Below are 21,940 nucleotides of genomic sequence, written 5' to 3'. Positions count from 1 at the left end.
CGAAATATTCAAAATAACCCAAACACTTGCATCAATCAACTGAACAGGATGATGAAATCGTGATACTGATAGGCTGTTTATAGCAATACCACTATCCTATTATAATCAATATTAAACATTGGACTGTCTTAGAAATGAAAACAGGTTAGACTATCTTGACTTTACAAACACAGATTCAAAATAATATTCAATGAAAATTAGAACACTTTGCTATAAGGCCTACAAAATGACTGGGCCTATTTATTTGTTTGACCAGACTAGCCTGCCAGTGGAAGGCTAGCCTACTATCAACAAAATGTGATAATTAGCGAAAAAATTCTGATAAGAATTGTGGATAGTATCATGCTTCCACTAGTTTTGTTCGACAAAAGCCTTAATGAAGGCTCATTTGTTGAAATGAAACGAAGATATATCACCTACAACTGTACATGTAGCCTGTAGACCTAGTCATTGAAACATCATACATGTTAACGTTGGTCTTTTTCTTTTTTAATCTTTGATTAGAATATTATTTTTCAACAAATAGCCTAAGCCTCGTCGACAGGCCATCGCCCATCGCATAGGCCTATGTATTACAAACATATAGTGCCTAAGCATTTAGGAATGTAGCATATACCCAAGAGAAATCCAAAAACAAAATCATTTGTAATTGATGACTTTTTGTTTTATTGGCATGAACAGAACACTTGTGCAATTGGATAACAAATAGTTCCTCACAACACGAAAATATACACATTCCTACATCTCGTGGTCCACTGTAGGCTTACATGTCGAGAATAAAAACAAAATACGTCAAATCAATTGACATAGGGGTAAAAGCCCTTACAACAAGTCATAAAATATACATCCAGAAGATCACAAGATGACAGAGAATGAACATATAATAACAACGATGATCGTAGACTTGCAAAACTGCCGCAAATCCGATCCCTTTTCTCGCATATAGGCTCGTTTTCTCAACTAGGGTTTTGCAATATTACAGATCTATGCCAAAAAAAACTAGATAATATTTATCTAAATCAACATGTAAGCAACAATAGCTTATTTAGTATCGCTTAGAAATCAATGTAATGTTTTTCTTTATACAATTTCACTGTACTTTTAACAAAACAAGACGTGGCTTTAGACTACATGAATGAATCATTAATCTTATAGGTAGCATTGTATGTTTAACTCAGTGTAAGAATAGGGGGGACACGGTTTCCCCCTACGGTTTTAATATAATATCAGTCTCATGTAGTGCCCATTAGTCTTTTCACCGTCCTTTAAACCGTCGCTACTCGTCTTCATCTTCGTCCTCCTCGCCCCCCGGCGGTTCGGCTGCAGGGGAGCTCCGTCCGGGCGTCTTGTTCTCCTTCTTCCACTTCATCCTCCGGTTCTGGAACCAGATTTTGATCTGCCTCTCGGTGAGACACAGCGCGTGAGCGATCTCTATGCGTCTTCGGCGAGTCAGGTAGCGATTGAAGTGGAACTCCTTCTCAAGCTCCAGCGTCTGGTAACGCGTGTACGTCTGTCGACCTCGCTTCCTGTCTGCACCTGTAAACAGAGGCAGAGCTTGTGTGAAAATACTGAACAGACAGAGATCGAGAGAAAACGCCTTTCATTTTTTTCTCAACAAACTGAAATAGTAAAAAAGTTAATAAAATCGAATGCTCTAGATAGACATAGTTTTTTTTGTTCTTGTGAACGTGTAGGCCTATAGGCTACATCTTGTGGGTTCTTTTTTAAACCTAAATAACAAAGCTTTGATAAAAGTGCATAGAAAGCATAAGTCCAGTGGAGGGGAATGTTGCGATATTTGCTGAAATAAAGGGAACAATTGTGTTATATTTCTGAAGATTATATGATTCGAAGGATTAGTTGTGGAGAGGATATTGTTATTATTTACTATCTTCTCGGAGGTTAAAAGGCAACTGGGGGGAATATTTCTCATGGTTGGGAAATAATTACATTTCTGAATCTAGCTGGGCCAAATGTAGTGCATCTGTTGTGCTACCTCAGTAGTGGTCTATGTTGTAAACAAGCCTTGCGGAGCAAATATAAACACATAAAAGGTACATTTTACGAGCTGTTTCCACTACTAATTTTAAGTGTACAGTAAATAGTTTTATAATCCCCGCAGGTATAACCGTGGGGTAGTAAGAGGGAAGCGGATGTACAGGCCTGAATGGAAGTGATAGCAATTTCCACACTGTTATTTTGTTATGGAATTCTAGTAAAAAGTATCACTTATCAGAAATATAAATAAATTGCAGTGTTTTTTTCATTAGTATTCCTGGTCAGATAGCGTTGACTGTAGGCTCACCAAAAATCCTTATTGTCATTTTGGCCTAGAATCCAGCAACGTTTCATGAAAATAACAAGAAAACAATATGAATAAATAAGCAATATTTGTAATGAGATACTATAGGCCTTTAAATGCTTGTATTACAAGCGTAGGTAATCTATAGGTTTCCTATTCCATCATGTGCATAATACATTATATTTTTGTAATGTATCTAAAATAGCCTTATACTTAGCGCCACTTACTTTTCATTGACATTCATGATGCAATTAATAGAAATAGCATCTAGCTGTAATGATATATCGACTGATACGCTGTATCGTTCAATTGGCAAGGATTCAAACCAATAGTGGCAAAGGGCGCGCAAGTTCTTTCCATAACAGGTAGCCTAGCTTATACAATAGAAGTAGGCTATAAAACCATAAAATCCATCTGAAAATACTCAGCTGTATATTCATGCATTTTCCTTTTGCACAAAATACCTAACATTCCATTTCCTTGGAACATAAATTGGGAGTTTTGGTGTGCACAACAACACAACCTTCCCCACACAACAGGACCCCTATCGTAATTGGGCGTAGGGCCTTCTCGAATAAACCTCGACGGCATATAGGCGAGGAGCAAAACAAGATCACTCCCTGTTTACATACACAAGTGGTTTTACTTCCAAAAGTTCCGCATACGTTGCGAATGGGACGGGTCTCCTCCCGTTTCCGCTCAAGGCAGACATCGAATGGAGTCTGAGCTGAGCTGCAGCACTGTGGGGTTTTATTGCACGCCGTGGTCACTGGTGTGGTTCTCATTTCCTCTCTGGCGACGTGTCACATTCTGGGTGAAACTGGCTCGAAATGAGACAGGAGGAGGTTTGGAGGTCTGGGGAGCCAGCCGAGGAAGAGAGAGAAAGGGGGGTATTCTTATTGATTATATTTTTCTCTCCTATGGTGTCCTCGGTGATTTGTGTTTCAGCAGAGAGAAACGGCTTGGCTGGAATTATTCTCCGTGAAACGCAGTTTTGTCAGGAGTTTTAACAAGAGCGAGCATTGTGCTCTCAGAGACCCTCTAGTACGCTCGAGCATAGTCTACAACACACCCGTCCCGGAGTATAAGACATTGAAAGTTAATGTCTGTGTGAGAGAGAGGGCTCGCTCTCTCTCTCTCTGTGTGCGTGTGTGTGTGTGTGCGTGTGCGTGTGCGTGTGTGTGCGTACGTGTGTGTGTGTGACTATCTATAAACTACATTTGATAAGGGTATTATTTAAGAAGTTTCATTTGTTATGGAGAAGTGGGTGTATTTCCAGAGCATATATTTCCTTTCAAAATGTGCTTTGTTGGCTCAAACATCACACTCAAATAGTCTAGTTAAACAACTCTTTATGTCCTTTCATCTAAATTCAATTATATAAGTTCATTGCTAGGCCATGCCATACTGGTGGGCATGTCAGTGGAAAACATATATGTTGTGTGTGTGTGTGTGTGTGTGTGTGTGTGTGTGTGTGTGTGTGTGTGTGTGTGTGTGTGTGTGTGTGTGTGTGTGTGTGTGTGTGTGTGTGTGTGTGTGTGAGAGAGAGAGAGAGGGAGAGAGACAGCGAGAGACAGCGAGAGAGAGGGAGATAGACTGCCTACCTGCTTGTCCATCACCGAGTGTACCTACTAGTCAATTTGAGCAATGTCTTGATTTGTTATATTTATTTGTGTATGAATAGTCTTAGCCTCATAAAATTACACTTGAAAATCTAAATTAGGTTTTCAAAGTCAGTTGTTGGCTCCTATAACCAAATTTGCAAGCGGTGGGCTGGCAAAGAGAGACAGACATACCAGGCAGGAGCACGCTACCGTTAGGATTTTTTTTTTTAAGTATGCATATTTCACACAAGGACATGAATAGCTTACACACAACTTACACGACGAGCATACATTTACGAGAAAACGTGTGGCAACGAATGCCTGCTAGTAGATGTCAAAAGCCCTGCTAATGAGGACGTATGTTTCAAAACTAGTGAAGCTGTTGTTCGTTTCACGCCAGAGGCTAACAAGAGGAGAGAGCACTACATTGACAACTGACTGATAGGAATTTTGTGGTAATAGTAGCCAAGGCCTTGAGAGGTTACTGAAAATTATTAGACAAAATTGTTGTCAGCCACTATTTCACATGAGCCGCGCGCACTAAAAGTGCTTGTTCGTTGATGGTGTGTAGTTGTTCAGCCTCCTAATGTGCACACAACGCACAGGCGCGCGCAGAGACACATACCACAGCTACACAGCCACTTACACATCTACACACACACACACACACACACACACACACACACGTTTTACGCATGACATTATTTGACACTACACTTAATCAAACACTGGCGTAACATGAATTGCTATTTTGTAAGCATCATTTTCTCAGACTAGACTTACTTGTTTGTTGTGTGGGCTGCAGGCAGCTGTAAGACCCACTGAAACTATTCAACAAGCCAGTGCAGAATGTCAGACAAAGGCGTTTCTATAACAAAACAACACAGCCTAACATCGCAAACCAAGAGCTAACCAACTGTTAGCATCACAGTGTTTTCAGTGTTTGCAACATTCAGAGGCATTTATGCGATAATAATATAAGCCAGTGAACACGGGGCAGAGACCAGGCATCTGGATATTATGCTGTGTTGTAGAGTGCGTTTACCACGAGATCCTATCGAAACAGCATAAACAACAGAAAGCGATGGAATAGCCGATGTAGGCTATTTCTTTCCACCCGAGGACGGTGTAAAATAATCCAACGCCCTCTCTCTCTGTTTTAACACAATACCGCCTAATGAATATTCAGATGTCTTAAATTATGGTTTTATTGAGGTCATATAGCAATAAAAGATGCGCAGGCAAAGCGGCGTAAAGCATAGTTCAGGAAGTAGCCCTGACCACTTCGCAACCGCACTGTTTAAAGACCGTTTACGAGAATTATTAGGTCGGAGCAAAGCCCCATTCCTTTCTCCCCTCCTCTTTTTTTGAAAACATACATTTTAAACTCACATACCTGAGCTTCTCATCCAGGGGTAGATCCGTAAACTGTCTTCGTTCTGTCTCTGCTCCGCCTTACCGCAGTTGGACACCTTGGACGGGTCACCACCGGAGCAAATCATGGAGAGGTTGGGGTGTTCAAAGTGGGAGCAGTGCATGTTCAGAGAGCCGGTGCCCAGCCCGTACGCAGAGGGATACATGCTGCGCGTTTGGGTGGGCATGTTCCCTGCGTTATTGTACAGTCCCGACAGTGTGGAGGAAGAGGAGGAGAAGCCTGCGCCGCCGGAGCCCGAGACATAACTGCTGGCTCCCGGTGAACTGGACGCAAAGGCGCAAGAAGTTTGCTCGGGAAAGACCCCACTTGGAATAACCGAACTTGCAGCTTGATATTTGGAAAACAAAGCGTTCGCATAATACAATGAACTCATAATTTGACCGGTGATTTGTAGGCCGGGAGGTTTTACTGTCGGTTTTACGAGGTACTGTGATATATTACAGAATTACAGTCTAGATTTACACCAAAAATCACCCCTTTTTCCTCAGGGGGCACGTGACGAGGGCCATGTGATACAAACTCGTCCAATAACAGCAGAGCTTCCAACCAGCTCAGCTAATGTGGAAAATAGTGCACCACTGACCATACACATAAAATACTTCAGTCTATTCACTGTAAGCCAAAGGGTAGGCCTACCTCCAATCAAGGAACTAACTAGAACACAAACAAATCGATAGTCAATAGAATATATTATGTAATCACCCAGCGCCTTGCACAGTGATAAAAAGGGCTGATGCTTACAAATATCCAACTGAATGTATACAGACAGATCTTAAAATGTCCTCGACTTCTCGTTGGACACCACACAAATAAGAAAAACCTATTAGTTTCCATATCGATTTTACTTATCCTTGCCAGTGGTGGGATCTCTCAGGAAGTTCCTCTGTCTGTTATTGTGGTCTCTGCGCACGATGCCTGTACCCTGTCCAGGGACCAGTATAGCCCACACCGGCCCACTCCGGCCCTGTCTGGGAGAATTTCTGCTTCAGAGCATCCCTCTTTCCACAGCTTCCATCTCCAGCACGACAGAGAAGCTCTGGACAACACAAGCACTTTTGTTTTTACGGAACAGGGAGGCCAGTAGCTGTCTCGAGTCGCCTAGTGCCACGTACCACGCTCTCCCAGTGTTTGACAAGATTTACCTGGCGCACAGGTGCTTTTATGCACCTTTTTTTTTCTTTCCCCCTCTCGAATAAGACTCAACATGAATGTGACTGTTATGGGAAGGGAAATATCCTCACGTTTTTTTCTGAAGGGGGGGGGGTGTTGTTACTGCCAATAGTCATATGATTTAGCCAGACTTTACAGTGTGGTTCCACATGCCATGGCCTTATCTATGTCGAGCTTGTGTGGAGATAAACATGTACGACACAATTCTGACCGCGCGTCAATCCCTACATTGTTAGAAGTGTGTGCACCCAGTACCCAGTAGCCATACACACTCATTGGTTTGGTGAAGGTTTTAATGCACTTGTGTAATATGGGTAAGATTACTAATTGGTTGAGTCAGTCTGTGTGGTGACGGTGGCTATTGGGATTCACACCTTGAGAGGAAATGAAGCAGCAACGATGTCACAGATTCTCTTTATTGTGTCCTCTGTCTTCCGCCGCTTCCAGGTTCAGACAATAGAACAAAGTGATGAAGAACAATAAAGCATATCATCAAGTCCCCATAAACTAATTCACGAGTAGCCTACAGTACACATTCTGGTTAAACGAGGGGTCACATGACATCCTTTTTTATTTCATTTGTATTTTTATTCATTTTTTTCCATGTTTGCACTGTGCGCATGCTTACCCAAATAAGGAAGACAACAAAATACCATCAATCAAAACGAACTAAGGAAGGACAAGTGTAAAAATAGGAAAGCCTACAGCATAAATAGGCAGTTTCATGTTGTTGGAATTCATTATTCGCCACGTCGTCATAACATAGAAGTGAGAACAGTAAAAAGTGCACAATTTAACTTAAAAACTATACAGCTGCCAAGATAATTGTTAATGACAAAATTCTAACAATATAAATGTTTGTTTTTTTCACGATAATTGTTCCACAATGAAAGGACTCTATTTTTAACACAATAATAATTTCCAACATCAGATAAAAAGTACAAATGCTTCATTTCCCGTTCAAATGTTTCGTTTTGTCTCCCAACAACCACAATGTGAATGGTCCTGTCCTTTGTCACCGTCAGGAGACTTTCCAACCGAATGAATCAAACCTGGAACGACTAGCCAGAGACTGCCATGTTCCGAGACAAAACCACATGCTGGCCCCACTTCCCTTATCGTTCTCGCTGCCTTTTCCGCGGTGCTGATTTCGACCCCCTAATCTCCTCCCTATAGCTTACATTTGCTTGGCTTTGTCGCAGTCTTCCCCGGACGAGTGTGTCCCCGCGCCCTGCTCCTTCTGTCGTTTCTCCTTCTCGATCTCTTCCTGCTCTGTCTTACTGCTGGGGAATTTGTCCTTGTTGTTTTCCTTTTTCCATTTCATCCTCCTGTTCTGAAACCAGATTTTGACCTGTCTCTCGGTCAGTCCCAGGGCGTGCGATACCTCGATTCGCCGCTTGCGGGTCAGGTAGGGGTTGAATAGGAACTCTTTCTCCAGCTCCAGTGTCTGGTAGCGGCTGTAGGTCTGTCGGCCTCGCCTCCGCCCGGCAGCTACTGGCAAAATGAGGGGACATGTTTGAGGAAAACATACAAATAGCCATTACGAATAGCCTATACAAGTTCCCAAATGCAATCCCCTAATCTCCATTCCCAATATCCCCATAAGCAATTATTATTGTCTAGGCCTACAGAGTGAAGCTATCAATTATATAATCCACTCATTTTTTATATATATCCGAGGTTACTTAAACCTAGATTGACTTCCAAGTGATTTATCAGCATTGCAATACAATTCAAGTGATTGGATGTTCAATGTCCACACATTCATAGGATATTAAATAAAATCCAAAGCAAATAATGTCTTACGCCCACACATAGGCTACTCAGAGCATTAGGTGAAGCCATAAAGCGCCTAACCTGTGGGAAATGGCCACCTTGTAGCGAAATAATCCCCGAGACCACTTTAAGTCGTAAAAGCGAGTAGTAAAACTTTAACCTCGGTGAGAAGTAAGAGAATCAGCTGCCGGCCAGCTCGCACATGGAGAGAAAAGCTTTGCTCTCTTCTCTATTCCCCTCTCTTGTATATGGCGGGGTCATTAAACTGTAAAGTTTTGGACACCATAAAACAATAAAAGCACTTTGTCTCTCCTTTTGAACACAGGAAACGCACCTCAGCCCTAATTGCGAATGGTTTGAGGTTTAATATTCTACCCCTTTCAGGCTATTCATGCATACCCACAAGCAGTGTTTCAGTTTTAGGTCTGACTTACATTGCGGTCGCATCCACGGGAATAACTGCGTTGGAGAGGGGCTCTGTTCCGTGCTCTCCGTCTCGTCCCCGATACCACCAGCGGCTAGCTTGCAGTCGTTGTACTGGACCAAATCTGCGTCCTGGGGTCCAAAAAGGGTTTGCCTCTGGAGAGCGTCGTACCCGTAGAAGTTTCCCGGCTCGCCATGGCATGTTACGGCGCAGGGACTCTGTTGGTAAGGGGCACTGGAGAGCGTGGACGCTCCGTGGTGGTAAAATTCCTGGATTTGAGGGGGATGTTGGAAAGTTGCTCCAGTGCCTGGTCCATACACTACTGTGGGTCTACTCCCAAGGTCCTGCGCGAACCCGCACTCGTAATAATTGGGACGTAAAGAGTCTCCACTCTTGTATTTGGAGAAGAGAGAGTTGACAAAATATGAACTCATCTTTTGTTGTTGTTGGTTTTGTTGTTGTTTGTGATTATAAAGACTCAAGCGCTCGAGAGGAAGGCAATTGAAGAGTTATTGGGTAAAAAAAAAAAAAAGAACCCAAGCTGGTTCGCAATATATGGACTGATGTTGTATTTCAAAACACCCAATCTAAATAGCCGAAGCCACAATCATGCCGATTCCATAAAATCGTCTCCACTGAAGTGCTCCTGCATCACAATTCTGGTATGAGGTGCCAGTTCACAAACAGTTTTCTGTGATTTACTCCGCTGCAAATGAGTTGTTTCATATTTTGCGGTGTCTTTTCACGATAATTTGCATCTATTATCGGGTCCTCATCTCATTGGCTTCTCGCATCCCACACGGACACTGCTCTACTCTGCGGGCTTCTGATATGGAAGGAGTGAGAGAATGAAAAAGAGAGAAAAAGAGAAAGGGAGAGGGAGCAATGGACTAGGGGAAAGAGAGGGGGGTCGAGGGAGAGAGGAGGGGAGAATATGCGCATTAATATATTCAAGCGGGTAAGTTAATGAGAAATCTGCCGCTTTGCATCAGATCAAATAGAGAGCGCCCCCCACCCACCACAACTTACCCACTCTAAAAACCTCTCTTGGAGAGATTGATTTTTAGCATGTAGCCTAGCTAATGGTCAACCTGAAGGGATGCACATATAGCCTACTCATTCATTTCTAAATTATAATGAGGTGGGATCCTCTTTTTCGAAAATGTCAGGGTCGCCCTTGCAAATTGTGAAAGTACACGATGTAATTGGTATCAGTTTTAACAAGTCCTATAAATGTAATTGCAGTTCTAAAACAACTTGTCAAAGCCTCGGCACCAGCGTCTGAGGCTTGTTGAGAACAAACGAGGTAGTCAGATTTAACATTTTGATTATAGTATTTTTTATAAATATGATATTCATAAAGATGTGAAGATGTCTGAAAGGAGCGCCACTCGGGGTATAATGGAGAAAGTGGTTGTAAATGGTTTAACAAACTATAAAATGCAATTAACGCTGAGGCTGTTTGTTGTTTACACCTTGCATCAAAAAAGCTGTTAAGATTTTATGAGGTTCCACGACCAAAGCCATAAATGCTTCACTTGGAGCAATTTCACCGATACAGAAATATTCAAGTATTTAATTGTCATTTTAGTTGTGTTTTCCGTACGGACTGTCATTATAGAAGCTGATATTTTAACCCCTAGACGTATTTTCTGGAATAACTAATGAGGGGATAACTTGTGGAAAGGTTGTGTTCGTTAATGACCTCATAAAAACGAAACTATTGTTAGGATTGGGACTAAAATACGTTTTAAAGAGAATATAGGCCTATCTCTACGCGATTGGTTTGAGAAATAGGCTGAGCGTAGTTTGCGTTTACAAATTGAAGCCAGGAGTGTCGTCAAGCATTTATTCAGAATTCTAGTATTAGGACAACTAGCCTAGATAATGAAGATTATGATAACGTCTTAGTTAGGTTGTATTTGCCAGTATATGACTTACATTGTAGTATAGGAGCCAAACGAATTATAACTTTTTGTTATTGTTGTTTTATGCAGTTTTCCGATATTATGTAAGATATAGGCCTATATGTTCAGGATTGTTGAAATTAAGTGAGAAAATATCAATTTTTGCGTGCATTATTTTATTCCCGGTGTGCGTATGCAAGTGTTAGCCCTGCTAGGCTACTGTCAAATGTAACCGTTGCAAAAAAAATTTAAACATATTATTATCCGTGTTTTTGGAAACCTTTAAAACATATGCCATGTGAATGTCCAATTTACAGTAGGACAATTTGTCTGCCATTTTTTTTCATACTTTATAGCTTGTGCATTCATGACAGGCTACGTTAAGAGTGTACTGCAATTTTAATGAAGGTTCTAACCCAAATGAATTTGCTATCTATTGGAATATAACAAACGTTCGAATTAGCTACACTAAATGAACTGTTGTCCTTTACATATCAGGGAGTTCTAATGTAAATTCAAACATATTCCACAGCGCTAAAGCGTTACCAATGTAGCGTGTTACCCAATTTAGCGGCATTTTACTTCTAATATGACGGTTTACAGCAAGTCACTTATTTCCATATTTCGTTACATTGTAAAAAAACATAAATATGAACAGCGTTTTTCGATCCGAATAATGAATTTAATAGTTGTACTACAAAGTTAAACATATTGCAATCGAATAACAATAAATCATAAAAAACCTTCACAACATTGAGTTGATTTTAGTAATTATTCCCAAATTCATGGACAATAACTTTAAACCAACAGAAGATCAATTATTACAAATTAGTAGGCTATATAATCCTCTCAGAAGAGCTGTGCCCTCTATATATGTGCTTTAGGGTCAAAACATTATTTGCAGGCTAATAACGTTTCTGAGGAAGCAAACAAATAGCCCAAATCATTGTCAATGCGCTTCTGTTTGACTATTCAAATATATAGGTCTAAATTGAAATCTTACCCTAATACAGGAGAAACATATAGGCCTATATTAATCTTCTTGCGGCCCTTCAAAATCTCTTAAGTGAAGCAAGAGGTTCTCTTCGCCCAAGTTTAGGTGGTGTAAAGTGGCCTGTCTGAGTTTTCTAAGGACTTCCGGATAGGCAGACAACACAGTGGAGGCTTTCTTTCGTGGACCAACATCGCCACCAAGAGGACGTTTTTAGGTGTGACGCAGGGATTTCAAGTTAATACCAGTTTATGATTCTATAAACACGACACATAAACCAACATAATGACGGTATTTCACAACTAAACAGTGAAAGTATAGGCCTTATTTCGAAATAAGAAAACATATAGTCTACAAGAGCTGTTCCTCTTCTGTTCCTCTTCTGAAGACATGTTAGTCTATACATAGGCCTAATGCGGTCTAGTTGAATTAATATTGCTAAAAATGTGTAATTATTTAGGCCTATTTAATTGACAACATATTATCAATCGAGTCATTTCTATATGTAGCCTACAAATTATTTTTGTAAGAAAAATTAGCTGCCGTACATGGGCCTACATATTGTTGGAAAGAATATAATACATATTTGTTTCATTTAAGTTGTTACTCTAACAGCTGCCTACCTAATAGAAAGCATACCTTATTGTATTTGATTATATGCAGACAACAAATTAAACATATCATTTGGGATGAATAATGTAAGATGAATAACCTAAATAATGTAAAAACTTCAATAAAAAAATAAACACGAAATTGTTAAAATATTTATGAAACTTTGTAAGCATATGGCAGGTGACGTTATTAATTATTTCTAAAACGAAAGACGTGTAAACACGAGGGCAAATTATGCTTCAACCCTATTCGACGACCTCTCTCGTGCATGGTTCAAACGAAAATAAGAACGATCCGAATATTTATTTGAAGAACTTTGAGTCAAGCTCATGTTAGGAAATGATCATTTACATAACTTTTTGCCAAAGTTGATGGAAAAACATAGTCAACAATATGAATAGAAACATTTATTTTCTGTGCACATATTTGAGAAGTCTAGCTTGCAGAGATTTAGAAGTCAAAGCTATTTATTCATTTTGCCCATATGAGTTTTGCGACTCCAAAAATACTTTCCGGGTGAACATAAACTCAACCCCTGTCTGTATGCTCTGCCCCCAGGGTACTCCTGGCACATGTATTCATATGATCTCTCGACTACACGGTGCAAAATTAGAGAATATTAACTTATCGACTACAACACTTGGTAGTATAAAGGCATTATTTTAATATATGTACTTAAGTAAGCAGGTCCTGTGGGTTGGAAGCAGGGGGGGGAGATAAGTGTGTATTTGTGTAATTTCTGTTGGTTTGTGTTTTTTGTTTGTCCTGACAACCAAACAAAATAATAAAAACTTGATCACGAAAAGAAAACAATGTGAATAGAAACATTCATTGACTATGCGCATATTTGAAAAGTGTAGCTTGCAGAGGTTTAAATGTCAAAACAACTTAGAGACAGTATAATGTACATTTTGCTTATCGTTCATCTCTGGTTATTGTTGTGGGGCCTAATTGTAGCCTATACTTATGGTCATTTCTTTGAAAAAGGTCGTAGTAGCAGCCTAATTGTGTGCCTCACAGTGGTAGCAAGTACTGAAAAGAGTGTTAATGATTGTCAAAAAGAGGTTGCAATGTTTATTGTAATTTCACATTTGGCATGATAATCTGGTGTATGATAAAATTGCCATGATAAATTGAATTTACTCTGTCCAGGAGTTTGCCTTTTTACTCAATGACTGTATGCAAAATCCCAGCATACTGTCATACAACAGAATTGCAAACTGAAAATGAAAACATGGGAAAACATCGTTTTTAAAAGAAAGAGAGATGCACTCTGACCATAAGCTATTCCATGACCTAACAATCAAAGGTTCTGCCTCAAAATGGCCAGCCTAGCCTGGGGGCGAGGTTGTTAACAGATTAAGGTTCCCTTATGTCAGACGTCTCGCCAGAATCTTTTTGTGGCGTTTTATGGCACTGCTATAGGGCGGTCAGGATGCGCTCGGAAGTGAAACAAAGGGAGGCTTCGCGGACACCGGACTCCGGCGGTTCATCTGGAAGTCCAGACCTCGCCACGCAAGCCCCCCCCCCACACTCCTAGTGGAATACGAAAACAACAAACGCAGCAAACAATAAACGACAAAACGCAAAGGAACAAAGTAAATCCCCAGTCTAGGAACGTGGATTAGGCCTACCACACCACACCTCGAAACAGTTATTAAGGAGGACTTGAAACTTTTCCTTCTCCCCGTGTTTGCTTTACAGCCGTTTAGTTCTTAACCTTCAGAAAGGTATACCCTATTAAGTTTTATTGCAGTCATATTATTTTATTGCGGCACACCGCATTGAATTTTCTTTCTCTCTTTTATGACAGTCGGCTTCCCCATCTCCTCCTCCCCAAACGAAAGCCCACATCCTTTTTTGCTGTTTGTTTCCTCCTGAAAAATATCATAACAGGCCCAGAATTGGGTGGTACAGAGCCATAATAACCAATACTGACCCTCTAGCCTACTTAAGAAGAAATAGGCTTTTTATTCCCATATGCTTGGCGACGCAAAAAAAAACGTTCATGTCTCAGTTGCACATCTGCAAGCCAGTAGTTCTGGTTGGCCCGAACTTCAAGACATATTTTAATTACTATAGGCTGCAGGGATTCAGAGAATAACACCCAACAATGTTATTGTACATTCAACCTCATGTAGCCTATATTCAATCTCCAGTCTCCAACGCCCATGTTGTTATTTCCCATTTCTGAAAAATAAATCGATGAAACATTAGCATAATTGTTTATTATGGGATGTTACAGGAGTATGTAGGGTATGAATTGTACCATTATGCACCACACTGTACCAAAATAAGGCAATAAATCTATAAAACGATTTATTCCAAGTTCATGAATAGACTGCTTTTTAGTTAAGTATAATATATAGACTCATTATGCAAAGGAGTGGGCATTTGCTGGGCGTGACATTTTTGGAAAGACCCATTAAAAAATCATACAGTATTCTTTGCGTTCATCTTTGGAAAAAAGCGAACATGGGTCTTAGAATCATAACCTACCTCACTAGCCATGTGCCACAGGCCCCATGAATAGTATTTTCCACGCACTGTACAACACAGCAGATTGGTTTCATTCCACGTTCTTCTCTATCCCCTTCTCGGGTTCTACACAGAGTGGGACATTTTAAATACACATAACCCACACTTTTATTGTCATAAACGTATTAAATGAAAACGCCAAGATACACATTGCCATAGAGTCATCTTAATGAATGTTAGGGTCTGGGGCAGTCTTCTTCAGGGAACCATGTGCATACTTGACTCCTTTCTTTCAAGTACAATTCAAGACAAATGCTCCGGCGCACGAGACATATTTCGAACACATGCTCCTCCTAAAAGATGAAGTGATTTTGGAAATATAAAAAGCCTCAAACTTGTTTTGTTGTCACTCACACGCAGAGAAGGCGCATATGTGCCCTATTACGCGCGCTCATGAGACCTTCTCACGGTCTAAAATGAATTGGCTATCATAAATACAACTGCTTTATTTTCATTTGAATCTCATATCAACTCCATGAAGTTATCAACAGCAGTAAAAAGAGCAGAGACGTTGTTCTAATGTAAACTATTTTTTAATACGAATCCAGCATCAGCAGTGCTATCTCACAGATAAACAACACAGGACTGAATACAATTTACATGAGGGACACAAGAGATTAATGTGATATAAAAAAAAAAAAATAGACTGAGAGGGGGTTAGTAGTTTCTGGAGTCGGTCCTTACAGCGTTGTTGTTATTAAAAAACGAAGAGTTCAACTGAGATGACCTGAAGGCCTCTGCAATGAAAGCTGCCGTGGACATGCGAGGCTCGAGCGCATGGAGACACAATGGGGTCTTAATGCTCCTTAATATTCTGAATGAAGGCCAGGCATGCGCGCGACTCCAGAAACGCCACCCATTTCATATCTCACTGAAAATGCATCACAAGAGTGTCCCAGTATGTTTGTAAGTACTCCCACAAACAAACAAACACAAATACATGTACACCAAATAAGTACATCATTCCTTATTGTATTGACAACACGGTTAAATCAGTTAATGCTCAATACATTCTGGACAAGAACATGTAAACAATATCTAAAACTGGAAAAACGACGTCTGCTCATTCAACTCCGATGTCATTTCCCAAAACACCAATTTTGAACATATTCAACTCGTTCCAATAAAAACAATCGAGGTTATTCACCTAGGCCTATTTACAATTAATTAGAAATATTACCGTCCAAAAACTGCTATAGCATGGCGCATTTTCTTCAGATAGATTTTCATTTCCAAAACACACAAACATAAAGAAATAAATTACATTTCATTATGATATTAGGCATGCGCTAACAATGTAAACATTTTATTCTTAGACAATGTAGGCTTGTTTTTCTTCGACATATGTTATATCCTGTATTTAAGCGCATAGGAGTAAATCTTTTTTATGGCATATATCAAAATGAGAGAGAGAGAGTGTAAAAGGGCGTGTTATTGTAGGCCCTTTCATTTCCACGTAAATGTTCAAAACGTCCCACTGTTAGACTGCACAGTCATTAGATCAAAGCAAGTAGGCTAAAGGCCACTGGATCTACTGACCTTATATTGGCAGACCAAACTATATAAAACTAGGATTAATCCCAGTCGCGAACAAGGTTCCATCTTGAATGTGATCTAACATGTTGCATATGATACTTCAATGAAATATACCATGCCGCGCTATCTACCCGAAAACACGTATTCCTGATTCATTTACACATCAAGTAGTCTAAAATACTTTTTTTTTTTTTTTAGCAATTACACAACGAAATAGTAACATTGGTCTCAAGGAAATGTTAACGGATAAATACCCCATAGACCAGGGTTCTCCAACCCTGTTCCTGGAAAGCTACTGTCCTGTAGCTTTTCACTCCAACCCTAATCTAGCGCACCTGATTCTAATATTTGTCTGGTTGATAAGCTGATTCAGGTTCATTACAACTGGAGTTGGAGTGAAAACGTACAGGAGAGTACCTCTCCACGAACAGGGTTTGAGAGCCATGTCATAGACTTTTCCATATGAAACCCTTATTAGGTTATTACGCACTTTTACGCACAAGGAACTTGAATGTAAAATTATTATGTAGAAAAAAGAGATACATATAAGAGTGTGCATATACCTGTTGAGTTAGTATTTAAAGGGATTACAACAAATACCTGGAACCCTGATATTTTGATAAATACGACCCAGTCAAAGGGGCTTCTGGGGGATGTGACGCTACACTAGGTTATTCATCGATTTAAAATATAACATCATTGGGGAACTGAATTGGGGAACTGCTGCTCGGGAAAATAAAATACATGTATTTTTCGTGAAAGATCAGTTATAGGCCTAGCACCATCATTACGTACGACGCATATATGGAGTTGAACAGAGGAATGGAGCGAAAAAACTAAAAGATAAGAAGAAATGCAGGTCGCGCACACCCTGTAACCACAACTGTTTCTCTTATGTATTAATGACCACACGAAACCGACGTTTCAGCACCTCCATGCCTCTCCTGATGAGCGTTGGTGTCATGCGTAAAGCAATAAATAAGTGATAAAAGTAGTGCTTGAGAAAGAGCCGCGTGAATCCACCCTCCTTTCTACTGTATAGTATAATATATGGCATTTAGCAGACGCTTTTATCCATAGCGACTTACAGTCATGCGTGCATACATTTTACGTACGGGTGATCCCGGGAAACAAACCAACTACCCTGGCGTCACAAGCGCCATGCTATACCAACTGAGCTACAATGTACCATAAGGGGTTTCTCTATTGGTCTGCGCTTCTATAATGTCAGAGGGTATTTCACATCGATATGGAAAATAATAAAAACAAGCTTCCTGCACCCCCACTTTACCCATTACAGTCCATGTATGCCTATTTAAGGGAAAAGTAACGAGAAAGCAGACTCTTTGTAATGGTGGTGTTTTTAATAGCACTCCCCTTTTTTCTTAATCCTTGGGTTGATCCTTATTCATTTTCTTCATTTTCATCCGTCGGTTTTGGAACCATATTTTGACTTGTCTCTCGGTCAAGTTCAGGGAGCGCGCTACCTCGTGCCTTCTGTCCCGGGTGAGGTACATGTTGAAGAGGAACTCTTTCTCGAGCTCGAGGGTTTGGTATTTCGTGTAAGGGCACCGCTTCTTCCGGGAAGACCGGGCATGCAACCAGTTGGCAGAGGGGTCATCTACAAGGGAAAGTCAGACAGACACCTTTAGTAAATGGCTAACAAACACAGACCAGAATAGGCCCTAGACTAGCAAGCCTCATAACATAACTAAATACAAACATGCGTGCGTAATAACAAGATATCCATGCCCATGCGTTATATCATTGAGTTAAAGTGATATCAAAAGCCAAGGCTCATATTCCTCCAAATGGAACCGTGTTCGGTAATGTAATGGAGTAGAGGAGAGAGGAAAGTAGTTCCTCACCTCCCCTCGGGCCGAAGGTGACCTTGGTTGGTATTGTAAATGGGTTTAGAGGACAGTTCCTTCACATTTTTTTACATTTACATTTTAGTCATTTAGCAGACGCTCTTATCCAGAGCGACTTACAGTAGTGAATGCATACATTTCATCATTTATTTTTTTTCATACTGGTCCCCCGTGGGAATCGAACCCACAACCCTGGCGTTGCAAACACCATGCTCTATCAACTGAGCCACACAGGACCACTGTACATGTTTACCATGAAAGTACTTCCTGGACCACAAGGTGTCTTTTCATGTTACCATAACTATGTCATAAATGGGAAACACAAAGATAATGGAAAAAGTACTCGTGTCCTTCACCCCACTAGACCTTGAAAATCACCCTGTTTGTGAGAAGTACACTCTAAATGGGTGGAGCACTTGGATGTGATGTTATCTCGTAAACTACGATTCTCCTTATTTTTTTTTTGTCAGAACCTCCAATCATGGCAATGCACTCCACCCTTCCGCTTGGTTAGCAGGCCTCAGCCGAATCCAATTAGTGAAGAAAGCGCAGCATGGTTATGAGGAGACGCTATCCTCCCCCAACAGAGCCAAAAGCATTGGAACTATGAGAGACCTATAGTGAGCAACAGAGCCTAACCCAAACAAAAATGCAGTCCCCCTGAAATGCGGTTGCTTTGGAAAGTGGATTATCTCCTTTTTATGGGAAATGTTCCAGGGGGAATAATTCTTGCTGTCTCCGTGGAGACGCCTCTCCTCTCTGGTGGCTTTCTCGGGAATGCATGCTATGTATTTTCATGTAGGCCCATCTACATTTCCTCACAGTTGCTTTTTGTATAACAGCACCGTGTAGAGCCTGCAAGTTGGGCTACCATGGCATTCAAACGGCCTTGAAAAGCTTAAACTGAGAATACATTGATGACTCAAAAGGCCGTGGGGATATAAATCTCCCAGGCATGGCATTGGATCGATTGCATCTGCAAGTGGACACAAATGCCTGTTCCGAGGCACTGAGGTAGAAGTGGGCTTTGTGACACGCAAAGTGGTGCTTCGCATTCCCCAAGTACATAATCACCTAGTGTCATTCATCCCGTGCAAAGTCAGGGCTTTTCCTGTCACTGCATGACAAACCATCCAGTGCTATCCCATAACGCGTACGGATATGTGAAGGGTTATAGCTTTGGCCAATGGATCCGGGCATTTCTACAGATGAAAAAAATCTGGGCTCATTGAAGCCCATGGCCATTTCTCTTAGGATACATACATGTAACCAACGTAGAGAAATCCAATCGGCCCATGCCCCTAGACACGCACTTTCATACCACATCAACTGTCTCTAATATCCTAAATCTTATGACGCAATCCTATTGTTATCATGAAAGGAAATAATCCCTCGGGGATGATTGATAACCCTGTAAAGCTATCCGTTGCCGGCGGACACATCGGAGATAGAGGTGTGCCATCTAAATACTTATAAGCTCCGAGACATGATCTGCAACAATGCACGTTTAAGAGGGTATTGTCGTTGGATGATCATGGTCTGTTTTGTGACGAATGTTGGGATGGAAACACATAATGGCTACAGACCGTTATTATACCATCATGTCTCTTTGCAATTTTACCTTAATAGTCTGAGAAATTGACCTTTCGTATATGCCTAGAGAGATTCGTTATTGCATTTCTCTACATTGAGATTGCATCGTATTTTATATGTTTTTCCTCAACTCTCCCAGGGAGCCAACACACAACAATTAATAGTGATGTTGGCTGGTCTTATAACTTAATAAACTTCAGGGGCAATCACTTTTTTTCACTCACAAGCCGCTGCTAGCACAAAGAGGGACGTGTAATTCCCAACTTCATTGCCTTTGCCCGTAGTTTATTCTGGAATGCCGCCCAGGGCAACACAAAGGGGAATTCTGTTGCGCACCATCCATTAGAGAGTTCACGTAGTGCGTGAACCCATTTTGTGGATTACAATCAACGTTCGTCTCCACCGTCAGTCCATACTACTAGAAAATGACCATCTGTCAGAACCTTGACCCATCCAATCTAGGATAGGCCTCAGATGTGTGATATATCTCTCAGTTTCCCGGCGCACCAAAACGTTACCGGGCGAGCACGCACGGCCTATTTCAACAAGACTGTGCTGTGCGGAGTAATACAAATATATAGGTTTCCACTCCGGCTCGGCTCCAGACCTGATTAATAGCCAGCCTGATCTTATGAGGCAGTGTTGGTAAAGGAGAGAAATTTCATTTTATTCTGTCACGGCAACCATAGGCATGGCTAGAACAGCGAGTCAACTGAGAGTGCAGTGACCAACATCCTCCACATAATGTCATATAGCTCAGACAGATGAGTCTGCTTGTAAAAAAAACCCAACTGTGAGTCTCACTTGGAAAATGTTTCAGATTTATTTTGTGGCGTTAAAGAGAGACTTTTGCCCACTCAACAGCCCTAAAGGCATCAATAAAACTTTATTTCCAGAAAATGTCGTCAATGCGGTTTCTTTGACATAATAATAATTATTGCAAAAACGAACATATAACCCAATCCCCCACACTCCACCTTCTAAACGACATTAAATGTGTATAAATAGACTACTATCATCCGACGTGAATGAAACAAAGGCTCGTTGTCCATTAAAGAGGATATTTACACTAAAATATTGACTAGAGTTAAGAGGGCCTTTCCCTGGTAAACCCTGATTTTGCACTGAAGAGGCTCTTGGCATATAGTTCAATAGAGGGACGTTTTTCTTGAGGTGTTGTTCAGTTATTACTGGATTAAAACAAGCTGCTGACAAAATGAACTGCACTAAAGTGCAACTGAGCGCAGATAACCTGTTCTCAGAGACGGTGTGCCAAAACTTACTGCAGTAAAATTATATTCAATACCAGTTGGTCCCCAAAACTAAGGCAGGACAGCGCAGAAAACCGCGCACGTGAAATGTCGCAAGCTCCAAAACAGAGTACCATCCATACCTTGACCTGGTGTATGTATAAATGTATGATAATAATTCTAACGTAAACATACATAGTAAATTAGATGCACACTACGGACCAGATATGGTAGTGAGCCTCTATGGCTCGCTATCTCTTTGTTCCTGTTTTATGACAGCATTAAAAGCTTTACAGACTGTTCACTTCCTCGTTTTATAACTTACTTTGATCTGGCCCTTCTTTGTCTTCGGTACCTTCACAGATATCCTTATTGTCCTCGAATCCGGAGCCCTGGCTGGAATTCATCTCTCTTGCCGAAGAGGATTCCAAAATGTACTCGTGTCCACCGATTTTGGGGGGTTCCCCGAGGTGTCCCAGTAGCGGCTCCATCTTGACCTGCCCCTGCCCGGGGAGGGACTCCGAGCGCGGAGCGCAGTCGAGCCAAGTGCGTATGTATCGGGTGTCCGTGGAAGGCACGGGCTGAGTCGGGATGTATGGATGGTAAACCGCTGGTAAGCCATTGGAGGCATGGGGGCTGAACGGGCTCCAGGACGAGCTAAAAACGGGAGGTTTAGGCTGGAAGCTACAAGAGGGGAATTCGGGATGCTCGCCATGTCCCCCCGGTTGCCTGGAGTTCGAATACTGTACATTGGAAAACCTGACTGAAGTCGGATCTTCGCTCTCGTGACTTATTATAGAGTCCACATAATAGTTGCTCAGAGTTCCAGAAATGGACATTCTCGGACATTATACAATTCACGGTTCATTGAATTGAAAACATGTAGGACAGAAGTCTTTTTTACTAGCCTTCTACTAGCCTACGAACAAAG

The 21,940-nt window shown here is 41.1% G+C and overlaps 3 protein-coding genes across 5 annotated transcripts; all 3 read right to left on the bottom strand.

Annotated features, from left to right (window-relative positions):
* Positions 1-1,098: 1,098 nt before the first annotated feature.
* Positions 1,099-5,968, bottom strand: hoxb7ab (homeobox protein HoxB7ab). Its single transcript, NM_001141674.1, has 2 exons — positions 5,303-5,968; positions 1,099-1,536 (listed from the first exon to the last, which is right to left on the bottom strand). The coding sequence occupies exons 1-2, from the start codon at positions 5,712-5,714 to the stop codon at positions 1,277-1,279; spliced, it is 672 nt and encodes a 223-aa protein (NP_001135146.1). The 5' UTR covers positions 5,715-5,968; the 3' UTR covers positions 1,099-1,276.
* Positions 5,969-6,913: 945 nt separating this feature from the next.
* hoxb8ab (homeobox protein HoxB8ab) lies at positions 6,914-11,725 on the bottom strand. Of its 3 annotated transcripts, none has more exons than XM_014204324.2 (3): positions 11,622-11,725; positions 8,722-9,601; positions 6,914-8,005 (listed from the first exon to the last, which is right to left on the bottom strand). In XM_014204324.2, the coding sequence occupies exons 2-3, from the start codon at positions 9,143-9,145 to the stop codon at positions 7,689-7,691; spliced, it is 741 nt and encodes a 246-aa protein (XP_014059799.1). In that variant the 5' UTR covers positions 9,146-9,601; positions 11,622-11,725; the 3' UTR covers positions 6,914-7,688.
* Positions 11,726-17,306: 5,581 nt separating this feature from the next.
* hoxb9ab (homeobox protein HoxB9ab) lies at positions 17,307-21,940 on the bottom strand. Its single transcript, NM_001141626.1, is given in 2 exon segments — positions 17,307-17,916; positions 21,335-21,940. Coding segments are annotated over 2 exon segments (750 nt in total). The 5' UTR covers positions 21,849-21,940; the 3' UTR covers positions 17,307-17,680.

Source organism: Salmo salar, chromosome ssa06 (assembly GCF_905237065.1).
Source record: "Salmo salar chromosome ssa06, Ssal_v3.1, whole genome shotgun sequence".
Taxonomy (NCBI): Eukaryota; Metazoa; Chordata; class Actinopteri; order Salmoniformes; family Salmonidae; genus Salmo; species Salmo salar.
The sequence above is the reverse complement of the archived record's forward strand: the minus strand, read 5'-3'. Positions and strand labels throughout refer to the sequence as shown.

Bases quoted from the DNA above. Each gene is read 5' to 3' on its own strand.
- hoxb7ab (NM_001141674.1), bottom strand. From the start codon at position 5,714: ATGAGTTCATTGTATTATGCGAACGCTTTGTTTTCCAAATATCAAGCT. The intron at 1,537-5,302 runs GTATGTGAGTTT...CTCTGTTTACAG, and splicing joins CCCCTGGATGAGAAGCTCAG to GTGCAGACAGGAAGCGAGGT.
- hoxb8ab (XM_014204324.2), bottom strand. From the start codon at position 9,145: ATGAGTTCATATTTTGTCAACTCTCTCTTCTCCAAATACAAGAGTGGA. The intron at 8,006-8,721 runs GTAAGTCAGACC...TCATTTTGCCAG, and splicing joins CCCGTGGATGCGACCGCAAT to TAGCTGCCGGGCGGAGGCGA.